Source organism: Octopus bimaculoides, chromosome 25, assembly GCF_046866305.1.
Source record: "Octopus bimaculoides isolate indiv1 chromosome 25, ASM4686630v1, whole genome shotgun sequence".
In the NCBI taxonomy this organism is placed as follows: Eukaryota; Metazoa; Mollusca; class Cephalopoda; order Octopoda; family Octopodidae; genus Octopus; species Octopus bimaculoides.
The window spans coordinates 19,008,148-19,028,248 of record NC_142952.1 but is presented as its reverse complement, the minus strand read 5'-3'; the positions used below and the strand labels follow the sequence as shown (position 1 = coordinate 19,028,248).

The 20,101-nt window shown below is 38.4% G+C and overlaps 1 protein-coding gene across 1 annotated transcript in view; it reads right to left on the bottom strand.

Annotated features, from left to right (window-relative positions):
• Positions 1 to 20,101, bottom strand: part of LOC106879378 (uncharacterized) — a 52,217-nt gene that overhangs the window by 20,141 nt on the left and 11,975 nt on the right. The window contains exons 5-11 of the mRNA XM_089341831.1: positions 19,670 to 19,765; positions 18,100 to 18,198; positions 16,592 to 16,687; positions 13,407 to 13,541; positions 10,669 to 10,773; positions 6,829 to 6,953; positions 1,377 to 1,512 (exon numbers count right to left, since the gene is read on the bottom strand). Of these exons, the coding sequence (XP_089197957.1) occupies positions 1,377 to 1,512; positions 6,829 to 6,953; positions 10,669 to 10,773; positions 13,407 to 13,541; positions 16,592 to 16,687; positions 18,100 to 18,198; positions 19,670 to 19,765 (792 nt within the window). The remainder of the gene's footprint in view (positions 1 to 1,376; positions 1,513 to 6,828; positions 6,954 to 10,668; positions 10,774 to 13,406; positions 13,542 to 16,591; positions 16,688 to 18,099; positions 18,199 to 19,669; positions 19,766 to 20,101) is intronic.

Below are 20,101 nucleotides of genomic sequence, written 5' to 3'. Positions count from 1 at the left end.
AGGTAGTTCTTTGTCTTTGCAATCACCTTTAATTGTCAGTACTTATTTGAAACACGTTGAACCTGAAAATGCATAAACTTGAGATGAACCAGCCTGCAGGCACTCCTCTCCTGTTAAAAAGTACAACAATTCCATGCAAAATACATTTAAATGAGCATTCATTATAACGGCATTCCCACATGCATTCTTTTCAAGTTATTTCGATGTTACACTCGCTTGCCCTAAGCCTTATTGCACGCAAATGGAGAAAACGTTCACTGCGTATATATCGATCGCTGTACGTCAGCGTCTAACAGCTTTGGCTTTTTAATGCACAAAAAATTGAAATTATTTTTTTTCTGTGCCTCTGATTAAAATTTTCGAAAAACAAACCCAGCCACATTACTTGGAAAAAAATAATCTTTATTGTGCTGGTTTTTCGTAAAATTTCGCGCATGGGAAAGGCAACAAAATCTCCCCTCCCCACTTTTAATGGGATATTCCTATCTTAAAAAGTAATAATCGATTATCTCGGTAACCATGGGAGTTGGAGGGCAATAAAAATCTCCTGAACATGAGCGGACCATACTGCCGCTCTGTGCTGAATTTCACGCGATTCCACTGCACCGTTCTCGAGTGAATCTGCCGACACTCAATCAATCAATCAATCAATCAAGCAATCAAGAACACTGCAATTTATAGATTATATTATATTATATTTTATTATATTATATTAACAGTAGTAGCATGTTTTTTCAGACCTTAGTGTTTGAATGTTTTGTTCATAAATATTTTTGCCCCATGTTCTGTGTTTTTGGCGAAAACGAGAAAAGTACGTTAACGGACATATAACGTGACGGACTTGAATTTTTACCAGGTGATCTACACTGAAGAGACTCGAGGATTAAATTTCCAAAAGCCGAAACTCGGGTATGTAGATATTCTAAATAGCACAATCTTTCATAGATGTGCTTTTGAACATATTAATTCTTTCCCTTTCCTCACCTACTGTTATTTCTCTGTTATTTGGGTGCTTTACGGTGGTTTAATTAAGACTTTAGCTCTTATTTCTAGCAGGTTGATACTTTTCTGCATTCTTACGCTTCGTGCTAATTTTGTAAATTATGGCTTAATAGTGCTATTTACCTGCGAACCACCTATGTTACCACTGCTGATACCGTCAATTAAAAATTTTATCTACAGATGATATCAAAAGAAGTAACATCTTATTTCAGACCTTAGTGTTTGAATGTTTTGTTCATATATATATATATATATATATATATATATATATATATATAAAACATCAATCGTGAATTTTCAGAACCCTTGTTGGCACAAACACTGTATTTTCTCTTTACTAATGCAAAACCCTGCAAAATATACCTGCCACTAACCTTCGAGATAACTTCACACTCTTTAAACTGCGTCATTTCCGTCTGCAACGTCTCTAGAGTAAGTTGTTTTGCTTCGAAAGTTTCTTTTAGTTTAGCCATTTTCGAATGAAGCTTTTCAACATCATTCTCGTGTGTACTGCAATGAAACCACAAGTCACAGATAATTAAGTGTAACATTAGAAATCATGGAACCAAATGGTGGTCTCGTTGGAGATCGGTGGAATCTCCTATCTCGTTGATGACAGATGTGAGTTCCACAACTTCTTGATGAAAAACTCTCACAGATGTTTTGTTCCTACCGAAGGTGTCCTACCATGATCACAGCCTTTTGGCTGAAACATAAAATGATAAAAGAACAGTAATCAAATGTTTATGCTCTACATGAGCTCACTCGTCTCAATCAAAGCGACATTGTCTATACAGGTGCACATTGTGTCATACGAAGCGACGCAGAGAAGTTCCTGGCTTTAAGGGTATCGCGAAGGGCCAGGTCGGAAGCCTAACCTTCTGAGTTCTTTACAGTGCTTAGAAAAACTGAAGGAGTCCTGCAATAAGTGTGTGAATCTGAGAAGGGAATATGTTGAATAAAATGGTAATTAAGTTAACTAATCTTCTTGTATCTTCTTTTACCCAAAGCCAAAAACTTTCAGCACACCTAGTGTATTGTGTGTGTGTGTGTGTGTGTGTGTGTGTGTGTGTGTGTGTATGACGGGGTGCTGAAAAGTTCCCGGCTTTAACGGCATCATGAAAGGCCTGGTTGAGGGCCCAAATGTCCGAGTTCTTTATAGGGCTAAGAAAAACTGGAGGACAGCAGCAGTAAATGTGTGAATCTGAGAGGGGAATACGCTGAATAAGATCATAAATGACTGATAGTTTTGAAAGTTATCGTCATCTATTTTGCTTGGCATTTTCACTCACAAATGAGGTGTTGTTTTTAAGTTACTCCTAACAGGTATTTTTATCGAGACACCATCTCTATCAAGGTAGTTCGCCAAGGTGACAGGGGCCTTGCTCTCCTGGTTTTGAAGATGCTACTATGAAGGAAAGAATAGGAAAGGAGCATTACAGGAGAAAAAGACTCATACTAAAAACTGAACTCAACTCCAAAAATCGCATCGAAGCCATTAACACCGTTGCACTTCCAGTAATCCAATACAGTTTTAACATCATTAACAGGAAGACAAGAAAGCTATTAACATCTAAGAACATGCACCACCCAAAAGCAGACGTCGATCATCTGTACCTACCTAGAGGTAATGGGGGAAGAGGAATGATGCAGGTAGAACCGTGCTATAGGAGGTCCACAATAGCAATGAAAAGTCACATTCTATTGTCAAGGAAGCTTGCAAATTCGCAAGGGAACTTGGCATCAACCCTGAAGTAGATGAAGAACCTGAAACCACTGCCACAAAACAAGCAAAACGGATCAAGCAGATTGCAAGCTTATCTCTCTTGCGGCTGTTTTTCAAGGTACAGCGTGCAGATACTCTAATGTTAATTTTCTTAGAGTCAGAAGTAGAGATTAATAACACTGGAGTATCTGCACGCTGTACCTTGGAAAACAGTCGCAAGAGAGGTAAGCCCTGTTCATTGTGCAACAACATGAGTCAAGTAAATTCCATCAGGAATCACAACGAAATGTTATGATTTATACAGAAGGTGAGACATGTAGAGATTCCCATTTGGTCTACGCAGCAGAATGCACGAAACACAACTTGATTCTTTTAGTTGTAAAACAGAACAATTAAACAAAAGATTCAATGGGTACAAGTATGACATCATGCACAATAATAGTAGTTTGAAAGAACTTGCCGAACATTTTGCATCAAACAGCTGCAATTTTGAAAAAGACTTGAAAGTGCATATTCTTAGAAAATATTCTGAATCTACTTCATTTTCAATACTCAAAATGCATGAGGAGAAATATGTTTGCGGGTTATTAACATCATGCCCAGGAGGAATGAATAAAATAACAGGAGAATTTCATCAAATTTACACGAAACTGTTTGATTAAATGTTCTTCTTTTACCTTATCTTTTTTTTTCCTTTTTTTCTCTTTTTTCTTTCTTTTTCTTTTCGAGAGTTGAAAAATTGAAACTTAAAGACTGATGATGTCATTCCATCAACGTGTGGACGCTGATTGCTCTCGTTCATATTTTAGATTTGAATTTCTATAATTTTGAATCTTTATCACTTTTCATTTTGAACTCGACAAAGACAGGCTTGCTGTCGAATTATCGTTCAATTAATAAAATATCTATTACAATCGCATTGCGCTCGTCGTACTGTCTGTTTACCTTTGTGAAGAGTTACTTCAATCCGAATCCATTGTTGAAAGCACATGTATTCCTTCTCTCTCTCCCCCTCTCTCTCCCTCTCTGTCCCTCTGTCTTTTTACCACTACACTCTCTATGTCTCTCTCTTTCCCCCCTCTCTCTCTCTTTCTCTCTTTCTCCCTCTATCACTTTCTTCACTACTTTTGAAGATTACTTGTTGACATCGTAAAATTCTTCACAGACCAATTCAAACAGTAAGCTAGCTTTCATCAGATTCAGATTAACACTTCTCCTTCCTTCTTTGGTTAAATCTTAAATTTACAGGTGGGCAATGGAGAACGCTGCAGTAGGCATCTTCTCTTGGCGGTGATGCGCTTGCTCATCCCACCCCCTCTACCCTCTTCCCTGATGTCCAATATCTACCTACCTCACTCCTAAGCTGTCCCCCTACTCTCCCCGTCAATATACTGAACTTGTTGTGTTAAATGCCCCCCTCTCTAGTTGATCTTCCTTTTCTTTTCCTTTTATCTATTTCCTGTCTCTCTTTCTCTCTATATATCTCATCTACAAGCTGTGTTTTTTTCACTTTCTGTCAATGCCGGAGTGGTGAGGGGAGTTGTGCACCCATCAGAGGACAGGTCAGAGGACAGATCTTGCGTAGGCCCTAGTGGCCTACGCAAGACCTGTCCTCTGACAATCAAGCGCGACTCCTTCGCAAAACCAACAGGAGAAGAGTGAGAAAATAACCAGTTGCTCCGAGTAGGCGGTACTCGTTAGCCTTGGATGGTAAGCAGCCTAGGAAAAGGAACACTCTGAGTTCAAAACCAGGAGAGCAAGGCCCCTGCCGCCTTGGAGGACTACCTTGATTGAGATGGTAGTAACCTAAAAACACACCTCATTTGTGAGTGAAAATGTCAAGCAAAATAGATGACGGTAACGGTATGAACGGGACTGGAGCCAATGGTGAGGGTGCCGCAAGTGCCCCACTGTGCATCAAGGTGGGCCCAGTCGTAATCTAGCAACTGCTAGCCATGCTACAAAACAAGTAGAGTAAACAAGTAAATATGATAGTTATGGAGTGTTACTACCGGAGCACCCCAGTGGATGCGGATTGGGTGCTCAACTCCCCTCATCACCCCGGCATTGACAGAAAGTGAAAAAAAACCCAGCTATTGTAGCGGAAATTGAGAACTACTGAGAACAGAACAGCGACGGAAAGAAGAAGAAATAAAGAACCGTGGTGGAAAAGGAGAATTTCAGAAGATATAAACTCTTTGAACAGTGTAGTGTTAATACTTGTCAGGAAAAGAAATGGAGAACTTAAGAATGAATGGAAATTCGAAAAAGTTAGGAAGAAGTATGGTGTAGATACAAAAGGCCTGAATGTTGTAATTGAGGAACTGAAGCAGTGCATACATGCCAAAAAAAAAAGAAGAAAAAAAGAAAAAAAAACAAGGCTAATTAGGTTTGAACAACGGATTAAGTATCAAAGCTTATAACGTGCGAAAAGAGACCCCGTGAGACCTCTGACAACAGGCTACTGTCCGCTTTCACAGATTCAACCAGAACAAACAAGATTGAACGTTCTCAGGAGTAAAACAACAACAATAACAAATAATAATAATGATCTATACTATAATAATAATGATCTATACTATAATAATAATGATCTATACTATAATGGAGAAAGTAGCATACTACATAAAGGATTTAAATTCTATCTTGTCGAGAAACTTTGCAAAAACTCCTATTTTAATGTGTTCTTTTTTTATCAAGTCTCTTTTTAACTCAATGATTCCTTTTAATTCACTAGTAGAACATTTCTTAATGTCTTACTAACTTCTTTCCCCACTGTGTCTCTCTTTCCATCACTTCTATGTTTGTATATTTCCAATAGTTAATTCCTTTGCTGAAATCTTCATTATTTGCGTTATTGTCGTTCATATAATGAACAGGAATAAATAATATTATTTCCCATCTTTGTATATGGCTAGTCGCGTATTCATATACATTATTACTATTTAAATGCACAAATATATATGTCGACGGAAAATCGCATGTTTTAGAACAAATAAGTTTCTGAATACGATTTTTTCCAGAACATTCCCTAAGTTTGTCTGATGCTTAAAAAAAAAGCAACAACTTTGAACTGAATCACCAGTCCATGACTTTATACAAATAACCTCCAATTCAGTTCAAGTACGTGATGTTGATAAGCCACGAAAATGGCGAAACATCGATGTCCATCGCTCCTGAATGAGATTTGGGACGATTTATCTCGCCTGTCCATGACTTTAAGGGGCTTTAACATCTGGCGCTTCGGGGGGTTATCCCCACTGCAGCATACGCTGCCTATCGACAAACAAGTACGATTCGTCCGTTTATTATCTGTGGTCAATAATGAACTAGCACTGCTTCTGATTCATATTTGAATACATACATACATACATACATACATGCATACATACATACATACATACATACATACATACATACATACATACATACAGTTGTGGAAATCAGCTGCCCATCAAATGTTAGCATAAAACTAAAGATCAGTGAAAAATACCTACGCTGAACTATTGAGAAATCTGTAGTAACTCTACACAGATTACAAATTCAGGTTTATACCTGTAATTACTGGAGCACTGGGATATGTAAGACACTGCCTAAATACCAATCTTGAGAAAGTAGGCTTCTCAAAACCTGAAAGGAGAAAGCTGATTCGAAGACTGCAGATCCAGTCCATCACTGGAACTGTAAAAATCTGTAAAACGTTCCAGAAGTTAATCATTTAAATACATATGAACGTGTCTAGATATGTAGCTATATGCATGGGAATAGATACACAAAACAAAACATACAAATCTGCACGTATGCATACATACAAACAAAAACACCCTGTTGTTGATGTTGAGATTCCAATGAAGGAGCCTTGGAGCTAGGTTAGAAACCGGCTCTTTCTCTATTGGCAAGAAATCTTGAAATAAAACTGAATGATCCCACACACACACACACACACACACACATGATGTACTTCTTTCAGTTGCTGTCTACCAAATCCACTTACAAGACAGTGGTCGGCCCGGGGATATAGTAGATGACGGGTATCCAAGATGGTGCGCTGTGGGATGGAACTGGAAACTCATATTTATAAGAATAAGGTTTGTATTTACCTCAGGTATTCCACCTGCTTCTCATCAAGACCTTGACGTGTCTCAATTTGCGATTCCTTTTCTTTTAATTGTTTCTCGCTTTGCTCAATCATTTTCTGGAGATACTTATTTGAATCTGTCAAAACCTGAAATACCATTTACAAAATCAATATTTTTCTTATGTCACAAAACAGAATTTATTTTAGTTTTAAAAACATTTCAGTCAAACGGAGTCATTTAAATGGATCTGAGGACGCTATAAGACATCTCACGAGCTCTCAGCATTGAGTGCAAAGTTTGAACAGCAGAAACAGCTGTGAGCTTATGAAAGCGACTATGTAACTCCTGTATTTTTTCATCATTCATTAATTCACACACACACACACACACACACACACACACGCGCACACACACACACACACACACACACACACACACACACACACACACACACACACACACACACACACACACACACACACACACTCATATACATAATATAATATTATTCCCTCTGTTTCGTCCGTGTGTTACGCTTACGCCAAGGGAGCTAACAACTTGAATGGAGAAATATATATATAGAGAGAAAAAGAAGTGAGACAGAAGGAGACAAAGAAAGAAACGGAAATTTTAGAATAAATGAAGAAATAGAAAGGGAAAACACAAAATAAAGGGAGAGGGAGATGTCTATATTATTAGAAAGAGTAAGGAGGATGGAGAAGGTCTATATTATTCTACATTTGTGTGTTAAAGTCGCAGACCCCCTCGAAATGTTTAACATAATGAAAGAATATCAATAAGATCTATAACTTCACAATTTAACAAATATATAACGATAGACAGTTATATTAAAGTTGCCAAATAGCTGTTGAAGTTACACTGTTATCTTTCATGTATACCAGACCCCAACACTGTGGCCATGCTGAGGCACTGCTATTATTCATTTTTATTTTATTGTTAGATTTAAATGCTTATCGAGGTTGTGAAAGTACAGACACACACTTCGGCAGAAGAGAAAATAGTTATAATAGTTACTTAGGCAGACAAACAGACATGTAGATATGTAGATAGGTAAGACTACCGATATATCAGAAGTTATACAATAGAAAGATATATTAATAGATATATAAATGTATAGATAGCTGAACTGAAGGGAAATTTAAAAAAAAATTAAAATAATCTCAGTTGGTAAATAACTAGGACCGAGCCTTGGTGGTTGGACATAAGGACACAGGAAATGTGTCAAGGCCGACAGGAAGCGGTGCAGCTTCCTAGGTCTAACCAACAATAGTATTATTCCCTTCAGGGGACTGTCACATTAAGTTGACAGCATACAACTACTTCAAGAGGTGTAGTTTGTTTATATATATATATATATTTAATTCTCCAACTTAACGTATAGGCAGTCATATGTGGCATCAACTAAGTCCAGGAAATTATCAGTAAGTGTAGTTGAGACCAACAGACAAGGCAAACAAGAAGGTAAGACTCTTACAAAAAAAAATACAAAAAAACATTGTGTCTAAAGAAATGCTGGAAGAGTAAATCTAGAACCTCAGATCTGTCATCAGTCTTAACACATCCTCATATCTGCCATTGACTGCCGTCCTCCTACAACTTGTTTACTGTTCTCTTTATCTATCCCTACGTACTTCTGATCTCTATCTCTGTCACTGTATTCTCTCTCCCAACACTCCTCATTACCCACCCACTCTACATATAATCTCTCTATTTCTCATCCATCTACAATTATATCAGCAATTGTAGCATGGAAGGTGTTTATAAGCCACACAAAAAAAAAACTGTTAGATTCACTTCAACATTTAAATGGCTTATAAACACCTTCCACGCTGCAATTGTTTTTGTTTCAGTACACGATCTCAGATCAAGTCACTTGCTATGCCAGTACATCTCCGAAAATACAATTATACCATTACTCTCCAATCTTTTTGCTTTGTGTATTGCCACTTATCACCTCATCCTTCTTGAACCATTCCTGTTTCTTCCCCGCCCCCAACTCACATTTACCATCGACCACACATACACACCTGTGTTCATCTTTTACTACTTTTACCTCTAGCCCCATCTCTAATAATCTGTCATTCACTTCCCTCTATTGCAAACTTACCCACCCTTACCTATCCTTATTCTCTCTTATATTCATCTTCTTATACCTTGAGAGTAAGCCCTGACACCTCCGCTCGACCAGCTTTATCTCTCTCTCTCTCTCCAGTTACTCTCACCCAACCTCAACAGCGAGATATCTATTACGAGGCCCTACCTTCTTTAAAGCACACACACACAGTGTTTCCCAACGTGGGGCATACACCACACAGGTGGGGGCCTCAGAAAATTGTGGTGGGGGTGTGGAATCCATTTTTCTCTTTAGCAGGACATGGAATTGTGAAAATTTTATTTCACGGCAAACATACAACACCTATACTCAACCTAGCCAGACCAATCCCTCCAACCAAGCATATTGTATGAAGACATTGCTACACTATCGTGCTATTCTAATACCTTCGTGTAGATAGTTCTTTAATCCTTTAGTATTCAGATCATTCGGTCAATTGTAATCCTTTCTCATTCACATGCGTGGCTGTGTGGTAAGAAACTTGCTTCTCAACCACATATATTATTATTTACATAGGTGCAGGAGTGGCTGTGTGGTTAGTAGCTTGTTTACGAACCACGTGGCTCCAGGTTCAGTCCCACTGTATGACACCTTGGGCAAGTGTCTTCTTCTATAGCCTCGCGCCGACCAAAGCCTTGTGAGTGGTTTTGGTAGACGGAAACTGAAAGAAGCCCGTCGTGTGTGTGTGTGTGTGTGTGTGTGTGTGTGTGTGTGTGTGTGTGTGTGTGTGTGTGTGTGTGTGTGTTGCGTTTGTCCCCATACCATCGCTTCAAACCGACGAGACCGATAGAATAAGTACTAGGCTTAGAGAGAATAAGTCCTGGGGTCAATTTGTTCGACTAAAGGCGGTGCCCCAGCATGGCCGCAGTCAAATGACTTAAACAAATAAAAGAGTAAAAGTGCATGTATATATTTATGTGTGTGTGTGTGTGTCTTTGTGTCTGTGTTTCTCTCTTCACTATTCACTACCGTAATATCAGGCCTGAATAATTTAGTCCTAGCTACCAGCTTCACGTGAGTGACTGCTTACCACAGCATCACTCTATTATAAGAGAATACTATAAACATTGATTGCATTTATTCAGTTTTACTTATATGATTATTCACTTCCCATACTCTTTTACTCTTTTACTTATTTGAATGTGGCCATGCTGGGGCACCGCCTTTTTAGTCGAGCAAATCGACGCCAGGACTTATTCTTTGGAAGCCTAGTACTTATTCTATCGGTCTCTTTTGCCGAATCGCTAAGTTACGGGGACGTAAACACACCAGCATTGGTTGTTAAGCGATGATGGGGGGACAAACACAGACACAAACATATACACACACATACATATATATATATATATATACATATATACGACGGGCTTCTTTCAGTTTCCGTCTACCAAATCCACTCACAAGGTTTTGGTCGGCCCGAGGCTATAGTAGAAGACACTTGCCCAAGGTGCCACGCAGTGGGAATGAACCCGGAACCATGTGGTTGGTAAGCAAGCTACTTACCACACAGCCACTCCTGCGCCATCTCTATGTCTATTGCTGAGATAGTTGTGATTGTTATTGTCATTGTCGCTGGGGTTGTGGTTGAGCAGTTTTATCGTATTACCTTAAATCGTTAACATTAAAAGTTAACTCTTAAGTTGGAGAGCAAAACTAAAAGACGAACTGTGCAGATTCAGTCCTTGCACCCGGTTTAGAGGTGTTTTTCTTGAAAGAAAAATATTTACCATTTCTTTTTCGCGTAATTTTTTATATTCAGCATCAAAACGACGCATTTCTTCTTGGAGGGTATCTTTATGCTCTTGGGAAATTTTCAGTTGGCGTTCACATTCCTATATATATATAATAATAATAATAATAATAATAATAATAATAATAATAATAATAATAATAATAATAATAATATTAATAATAATAATAATAATGATAATAATGATAATGATGATAATGATGATGATGATGATGATGATAATAATAATAATGATAATAAAAATAATAATGATAATAATAATAATAATAACGATGATGATAATAATGATAATAATAATGAGGATCTTTCTGATTTGACGGGCAACACTTTTCATCTATGTTTTATGTAGTGTTTTTGGTACCGAAACACTTTCAAACTTCGTATACTTGTATATTTTGTGTTATAGAACAGATAAAAAATTTTGTATTCGAAGTTATTTCATGTAAAAAATTGTCGTAGTTCGGTAATTTCAACCAATCACTGACGTCTATTGAGGTGAAAAGAATTACTGCTGTGGAATGTAAACAACATGTTCTAACGGCATATTACCAACCAATGTAAGCCACTAGCCCAGAAAGAATATAAGAGACGTCATGTCAATATAGCAAGGGTTGTCCATTGGACGCTTTGCAACAAGTATGGACTTGACAGAGCAAAACATTGGTACGAACATAAAACCGAAGCTATCATCGAAAATAATAATGCAAAGATCGTATGTATGGGATTGTATGATTCAGTACGACCATGAGATAGAGAATAGGAGACCAGACACAGTGTTGATTGAGAAAGAAAGCAAACAATGCTGGAACATAAATATAGCAGGCCCAGCTGACAACAAGATACGCGATAAGGAAGAAAGAAAAGTCGATAGATATAACAGGTTAGCTTGGGAGGTTCAGCAGTTGTGGTCGCCGAAAAAGGTGATGGTAGTACCAATGATTGTCGGAGCCCTGGGAACAGTGAGTGAAAATCTTGAGAAGTACATGGAACAAATAGGGGCTGCAATAAGGGTGGAGCACTTGCACTCCTTTGAACCGCTCGAAAACTCCGAGGGTACTCGAAAAATAAAGGGTGTTACCTTAATTCACTGGTAGTGAACAGCTGACACCGTAGTATATATACAGCGTTAGAAGCTGTGCAAAGACAACAACAACAACAACAACAACAACAACAACAACAACAACAACAACAATAATAATGATAATAATAATAATAATAATAATAATAATAATAATAAAACAATATCAGCGCGATGAACACCTGAGGAAATGGAGAGGAAAACTAGGAAAGTGATGACAATTAACAACGAACTACTTCCCAAAAGTGATACTGACAGACTGTATGTGCTCAGAAATAGGGGTGAAAGGGTCTCATAGGATGTAAGATTTGTGTTGTCAACGAGAAGAACAGTCTGGGATGGTAAATCAAACAGCTGGGTGAATCCTTGCTTGCCGCTGATATAAAGCCTACCGGAAATGCGATGCACTTACAAACAATTAAGAAACAAGATGAAGAAGAAAGAGTAAGCAACTGGGAAATGAAACCACTGCATGGGCAATACTTCTGAGAAATCGAAGGAAAAGACAGGATCAACACTTGGAGATGGCTGAGAAAAAACGATATGAAAGGATGCACAGCGGCATTGATATACAGCGCCCAGGAACAAGCTCTGAGAAGTAACTACACAAAGCTTCAAATAGATAAGGGCAGTGAATCGCCCCTTTGTAGGATGTGTAGCAGCAGAAACGAAACAATATCACATATCGTGAATGAGTGTAGCAAGCTGGTACAAAAGCACTACAAAAGGAGACTTAATAACGTGGATAAGGTCGTGCAATGGAAAAGTATGGCCTGAAAAGTATGGTCTGAACAGAGCATAGAAATGGTAGGAACATGAACCAGAAGGAGTCACTGAGAACAAGGAACATAAGAGACTGTGGGATTTTACAATCCAGCCTGACTCCCTAATTGATGCTCGGAGACCAGATATTGTTGTGGTAGATAAAGGGAAAAAAAGGAATCCAAAATTATAGATATTGCAATACTTGAAGATGTACGCATAAGTGACAAAGAACAAGTAAAGATTGAAAAGTACAGACTACTAAAAGACGAAATTGCAAGAATATGGTCTATGAGGAGAGTGTCTGTCATTCCAGTAGTCGTAGGGGCACTCGGGGCGCTTACAAACAAGTTCGAGAAATCGGAATTGAGATGATAACAGAGCAAACCCCAAAAACTGCTTTTCTGGGAACAGCTAGGATTTTGAGATTGGTACTTGGATGTTGAATGTCTCCCACGATAATTAACAACCAAGTATCAAAAGCTTATAATGTGCGAAAAGAGACCCTGTGTGACCTCTGACGGCAGGCTGCTGTCCGCTGCCACATAATCAACCAGAACAAACAAGACCAAACATTCTGAGAAGTAAAACAACAACAATAATCCTTTCTACTGGAAGCACAAGGCCTCAAATTTTGGGGGAAGGGATTAAGTCGATTACTTATTTAATCGACTCCGAAAGGATGAAAGGCAAAGTCGACCTCGGCGGAATTTGAAATCAGAACGTAGCGGCAGACGAAATACCGCTAAGCATTTCGCCTGGGTATGCTTACGAGTCTGCCAGTTCGCCGCCTTAACAAGAACAACAACAACAACGACGACGACGACGACGACGATGATGATGATGATGATGATGATGATGATAACAACTAGTACCTCTAGAGCATCTAAGAGGCCTTGGACTTCCTCTTCTGAGCGTCTCTCATTCACACCCATCGATTTGTCTATCATTTCCATCTTGCTCAAGAATCTCCTATAGAGTCTGTCGTAGACGGTTTTTAGACGATTTATCTGAAACGAGTAAATAAATGAGAATTCATTTGACAGACGCTGCAATGCAGAGCGGTAGTATTATTTAAAATGAAGAACATGCACCACAATGTACTTTTCTCTGACAAAACCAGTTTCTGAATAATTCTCTCACCAGTGAGTAATCTCTTCTGCCAGTACATACAAACACACACACACACACACACACACACACACACACACACACACACACACACACATACATATATGCATGCATACATGCATGCATACATACACACATGCATACATCTACACGCATACATACATCTACACACATACATGCACACATATACGCATGCATACATATGTACGTACACACACACATACATACGTACAAACATATATACGTACCTACCTACATACATACACATGCATACATATATGCATTCGTACATACGCACATGCATACATACATACATACATACATACATACATACATACATACATGCATTGACCTGACATAGCGATTTGGGATAGAGAAGAGAAACTGTTGTGGAAATCAACTGCCCAGGGGATGTTAACATAAAGCTGAAGATCAGCAAAAAAAAAGAAAATACCCTGAACTATTGAGAAATCTACAGTGGCTCTATCCAGATTACAAGTTCAGGTTTATACCTGTAATTATTGAGGCACCGGGTCATGTAACACACTGCCTAAATACCTATCTTGAGAAAGAAATCTTCTCAAAGCGAGAAAAGAGAAAGTTGATTCGAAGACTACAGATCCTATCCATCACTGGAGCTTAAAAAAATTGTAAAACTTTCCGGAAGTTTATCATTTAAGTATATGTCAGCATGTCTAGATATGCAACTATACGCATGAGAATACATACATAAAACAAAGCATACAAACCTGCACATATATATATGATGGCTGTAATCTCGTGCCCGAATATTGCCATCGGCTGATCGAAATTCCTACACATGCGAAGGCAACGACCAGTCATTTTTGTGATGGGTCTTACTTTTTTCAAGCGTTGCCTGTGCGTGATGATTTTTTTTTTTATAGTAGGGAAAGAATTTGGACAAATCCTATCTACACAAATGCAATCCCACTCTTTGAACATGGACAGCATAAACTCAAAAAGAAGAACTAGTCTACATTATTGTCAGTGACGCAAGTATTCTCTCAGAATACAAAGGGGCTTCCTACTCCCAGCAGGGCAACCGCATGCCTGGACACCAGCCCAGGTATTTCCACATCCCCGTGGAAATGCATACATACATACATACATACATACATACACACGAATAGTCACCCCGCAAATCCACTCGTCCCAAACATTCCATAATAATACACTTTGCAAATACATTGGGCCCCGCCTAGCACTAAGAACTTCCTAAACTCTAGCATTAAGACACATTTTCAAACCACCCAATATTTGGTATGAGTTAGCTCCCTTTTCACCCTGCTAGAGTCACCCCCTTCACTTACACCGTCGGTGTTATTCATCGTAAAACGGAATACACACGTGTGAACAAAAATTGCTTAATTAAACTAGGAAACCCGCACCTAAATAATACTCACCCGCCCTAATTACCCAACGAAACTAACTAATCTACCACAAGCAAACCTCTACCCAGCGAATTTACCAGTGCAAGAACAAAAATTTAATGCAAGAATTACCACTTTGTTTACATTACCATCACATATGTATCAATTATTTTCGCATCCTAACCGATACATCTATCAATATTCGCATTCTGAAGATATTTACTTAAACTAGTAAACTGAAACGATCGTAAATGCTACCCTCATCTCTGCTTCTTCTTTCTTTGTTATTTATTGAATTAAAGACATACCAGCGAAAACCACGAGTTTCCCATTGTTATTATATCCATTTTCTTCTCCTATATAACCTAAACCGAACTACTTGCTACCGTACAACCTTACAAAAGACTGTACCTACCCAGGTAATAACCAGGAGCGACTCTGGATTTAATTATCCTTTAGAGGTATTAAAGCCCTCTAACTTGATACCTACACTATCCTACACTGGTCATAATGTCTTACGTTTAAGATGATTCCCATGCTTTCCCCGATGAGAAGGTTACAATTTTAATATCAAAGATCCCTATGGATCACACAGGTTGTAATCCTTTGAAACATATGTAGGAATAAAGTATGCAATTATAACATGCGTTTTCTCCATTCCTTAAATTCTTAAATATACTCAAATACCCAAAATTTCAAGGAGTTCCTGCCTTAAAAACAGGAACTAAACCACAGTTATTTTGTGTTCTTTGCTACATTGGTTTCTATTAACCCATTTATTCTATCAGAAGAATTTTTATTCATTAAGATAGAAGAAATACACATAATTATATATATATATTTATATATATATATATATATATATATATATATATATATATATATATATATATATATATATATATATATATATATGCGTGTGTGCGTGTGTATGTGTATGTGTATATGTGTGTACATATATACATTTATATATATGTATGCAAACACACACATACACACACATGTAGTTGATATTTACAGAAAAACAAAAGATGAAGACAGGTGTATGAACAACAAGCGGGAACAGAAAGGAACATGAGGAAATAAACAGAGAGTGAATGAAAAAGAAACTTGTGGATTTAGCGATTAAGCATAGCGACCGATTTGGGAAAAAAGGTTTGACAGGAGAGGTAAAAAGAAAGGGAGATAATAAAATATTGGTGATTCCAAAACGAAGGTGCGCTGAAAACTTCCTGGCTTCAAGGGAATCATGAAAGGCCTGGCTGCAGGCCCAACATTCCGAGTTCTTTAACAAGGCTTAGAAAAACTGAAGAAAAACTGTGTGTGTGTGTGTCACAAGCTTCTTTGAGTCTCTTTATACGAAATCCACTTACAATGGTTTGGTTGGACCTAGACTATAGTAGAAGACATTTGGCTAAGATGCCGCGCTCTCGGACTGAACCCAGAACTATTTCGTTTGGGTCAATCTTCTTAATAGCACAGTTACGCTCGCGTCTACGAATAAATATAAAAAAGTTAATTCCACCAAATTTACTTACGTTTGTCTTGAATACCTTAATTTGCATCACATGTAACTTTTCTATTTCCTGTTTCCTTTTGGCGATTTCACGTACTTGAGATTTAAGCGTCTTTACCTGTCATGCAAAGTAAATATAAATACAAATAAAAGTTTCTTTTTAGTTTCAGCCATTGGATTGTGGTTAAACTGAGATATTATCAGCAAGTGTTTTGGCCATCAGAAAAAAAAAACGACCCTAGCAGTAATTTCTGTCAGTTAATTATTTAATCGATTGTTTTTGTTGAACCACTAAGTTATGAGGCAAAGAGGCACACGACATAATACAATTTTTAAACTGGTGATAATATACTCACTCACATTTTTATACATTCACACACACACACACACACACACACGCGCACACACACACACACACATACACACACACAAAGGCGGCGAGCTGGCAGAAACGTTAGCACGCCGGGCGAAATGCTTAGCGGTATTTCGTCTGCCGTTACGTTCTGAGTTCAAATTCCGCCGAGGTCGACTTTGCCTTTCATCCTTTCGGGGTCGATTGAATAAGTACCAGTTACGTTTGTCTGTCCTTGTTTGTCCCCACTGTGTGTAGCCCCTTGTGGGTAGTAAAGAAATAACACACACACCAGACATCTGCACATTTTCCATCCAAATTGTTTGTCAATCGAAGGAGGCGATAGCATAAATCCCGTGCTTAGGACGCCACACGGTAGGATTGAAAGTGGGACCGCGTAGTTGCGAACATCTGTACTTGCACTCTGTTGGACACAACTATGTTTCATTACTTCAGAAAACCAAATAACAGCAAGGCAGATCTGAAACTTATTTGTCATAAGTTGTTTGCCCATTAAAACTACTTATTTATATTCTATCTGAGTGTGCAACACAATAAATATAGATTTGAGCTTCTGGCTATGCAGCTTATTTGAGTAATTTAACATTACAGTTCTTACCGTTCACCCAAGAGGAGAGTAATAACAAAAACACTAAAAGAGGTGTTGTCATTCAAGCTGAGGCCAGTTAAATGCTTTCTGCAGCATAGTGCTTTACCTTGTCATTCATTATGCGTGTGGAGGCGCAATGGCCCAGTGGTTAGGGCAGTGGACTCGCGGTCATAGGATCGCGGTTTCGATTCCCAGACCGGGCGTTGTGAGTGTTTATTGAGCGAAAACACCTAAAGCTCCACGAGGCTCCGGCAGGGGATGGTGGCGAACCCTGCTGTACTCTTTCACCACAACTTTCTCTTACTTCCTGTGTCTGCTGTGCCTGTAATTCAAAGGGTCAGCCTTGACACACTGTGTCACGCTGAATATCCCCGAGAACTACGTTAAGGGTAGACGTGTCTTTGGAGTGCTCAGCCACTTGCACGTTAATTTCACGAGCAGGCTGTTCCGTTGATCGGATCAACTGGAACCCTCGACGTCGTAAGCGACGGAGTGCCAACAACAACATTATGCGTGTAGGAAGATAGCGGGAAAAGTTTTAAACATGAATGCAACCAAATTTACTTACCTCTCTTCTCGTATCTACCGCAAATCCCTCGTTCATCGTTTCCTCTGCTCTCTGTTTCTCAGAAGTGAGCATATCCACATGAGATCGACATTTTATTATCTGCCAAAATTAAAATAAAACCTTTTGTTCTTTACTAGTTTTAGTCATGGGATTACAGATATGTAGGGTTTTACTGTCCACGCCTGTTTAGGCTATTAAATTGACCCCCTAATACTTCTTTATCTCTGGAATATGTTTTATCGAATACTATTTGTCGATTCACTAGATTACAAACCAAAAAGGGACACAACAAGGGACACGACAAGACCAGTTTTTGGCCAATGTTAATATAATCACATGTGCGCATGCGCACTCAGTCACTCAGTCACTCACTCACTCACTCACTCACTCATTCACTCACACACATACATACACACACACACATACACACACACCTACACACACACCTACACACACACACACACACACACACACACACACACCTACACATACACACACACAAACGCACAAACACACACAGGCGCAAGGATTAGAAAGACGATTCCGCAATTTCTTGTTGAACAACCTGTGCAGATGATTTGTTTATAGCGATGAAATGTTTGTACTGCTCATTATCTCACTTCCTCCATCAAATTTGACATTACCTGTACAGGTGCACGGTGTGCCATACGTCAGATGTCGAAGTGATCTCTGTTTTACTCATCTATTTTGTGCTGTCACTATCCTCATGTACCACCCTTTCAATCCAGTTACCTTATATCTCCTAATATTCTCTCACTCCATTCATCTTCACATTCTCATTCTCTCTCTCCATCTCCTCTCTCTCTCTCATGCATCCCCGCCTTTTGGTCACGCTGCTTATAACAAATGAAGACATTGCAAAGTGATAATGACTTTTACAAGGCATAAGATTAGCTCACTGCGCTGGTGCCATAATAAGATGCACTTGGTACATTTTCTACAGTGATTGGAGTTTTAAAAATGCTTCCAGTCCTTTGTAATTCATATTAAAACTGAAACGTATGAATCATGGCTTTCTGACGCATCTTGAAGGGTTATAATACAGCGTATGAACTACATTGGACAGCCACGGTTTATCTAACTCATGCAGCTTGGATTGCAGATATAATGATTATGATTATGAATATGATACTTAAAGGATATCTGCACCTTTTCTATCGATGAAATTCTCCTCACAAAGTATTGATCAATCCGGAGGTAAAGAGAAGTTCACTGCTCCAAGTGTTGTGTAACCCCGTGCTGTGAAAGTGGAACACCCCGTAGTGGAAAATTCACAAACAAACTGCATCCTATTTCTTGGAACGTTCAGCAGTTGAATCTCCTTACTATAGGAAACTACATATCAGTGACTAAGGATTGGGACTTATTCATTATAGCATGCTTGTTCATCAAAATATTCTGTGGTAAACAAGATAAAGAATAAAGAGGTAATGTTACTTGGGTTGCGGGCAGGTAAATGCAGTTAGAAGACAAGTAACTGAACCTCATTACAACACAACTTCTTTGTAGATTGATAGGGATACAAAAAAGGGAATTTAAACCGACTTACCGTTTGCTGAAGAATATTCATTTCATTTTTACTTTTCGTTTCATTTTCCTCTATTCTTGTATTAACTCGACTAATTTGTTCTTGAAGTATCAATATCTGTCAAAGTCAATCATTTTATTCTTTTATTGGTTTCAGTCATTGGAATATGGCTATGCTGGGGGACTGTTTTCAAGGGTTTGGGAATACAAATAGACCCTAGCACATATTTCTGCCTACTAATTATTTATCCACTCTTTGTTTAATAGCTAGGTTATGCGAGAAAGAGACAGCATAGAGGCAGTCATTTTTAGGTCCGCGTAATCACAGCACATGTACATACATACATACATACATACATACATACATACGTAGTACGTACATACATGCATGCATACATACATGCATGCATCCATCCATACATCCATTCATACATACATACATGCATACATACAT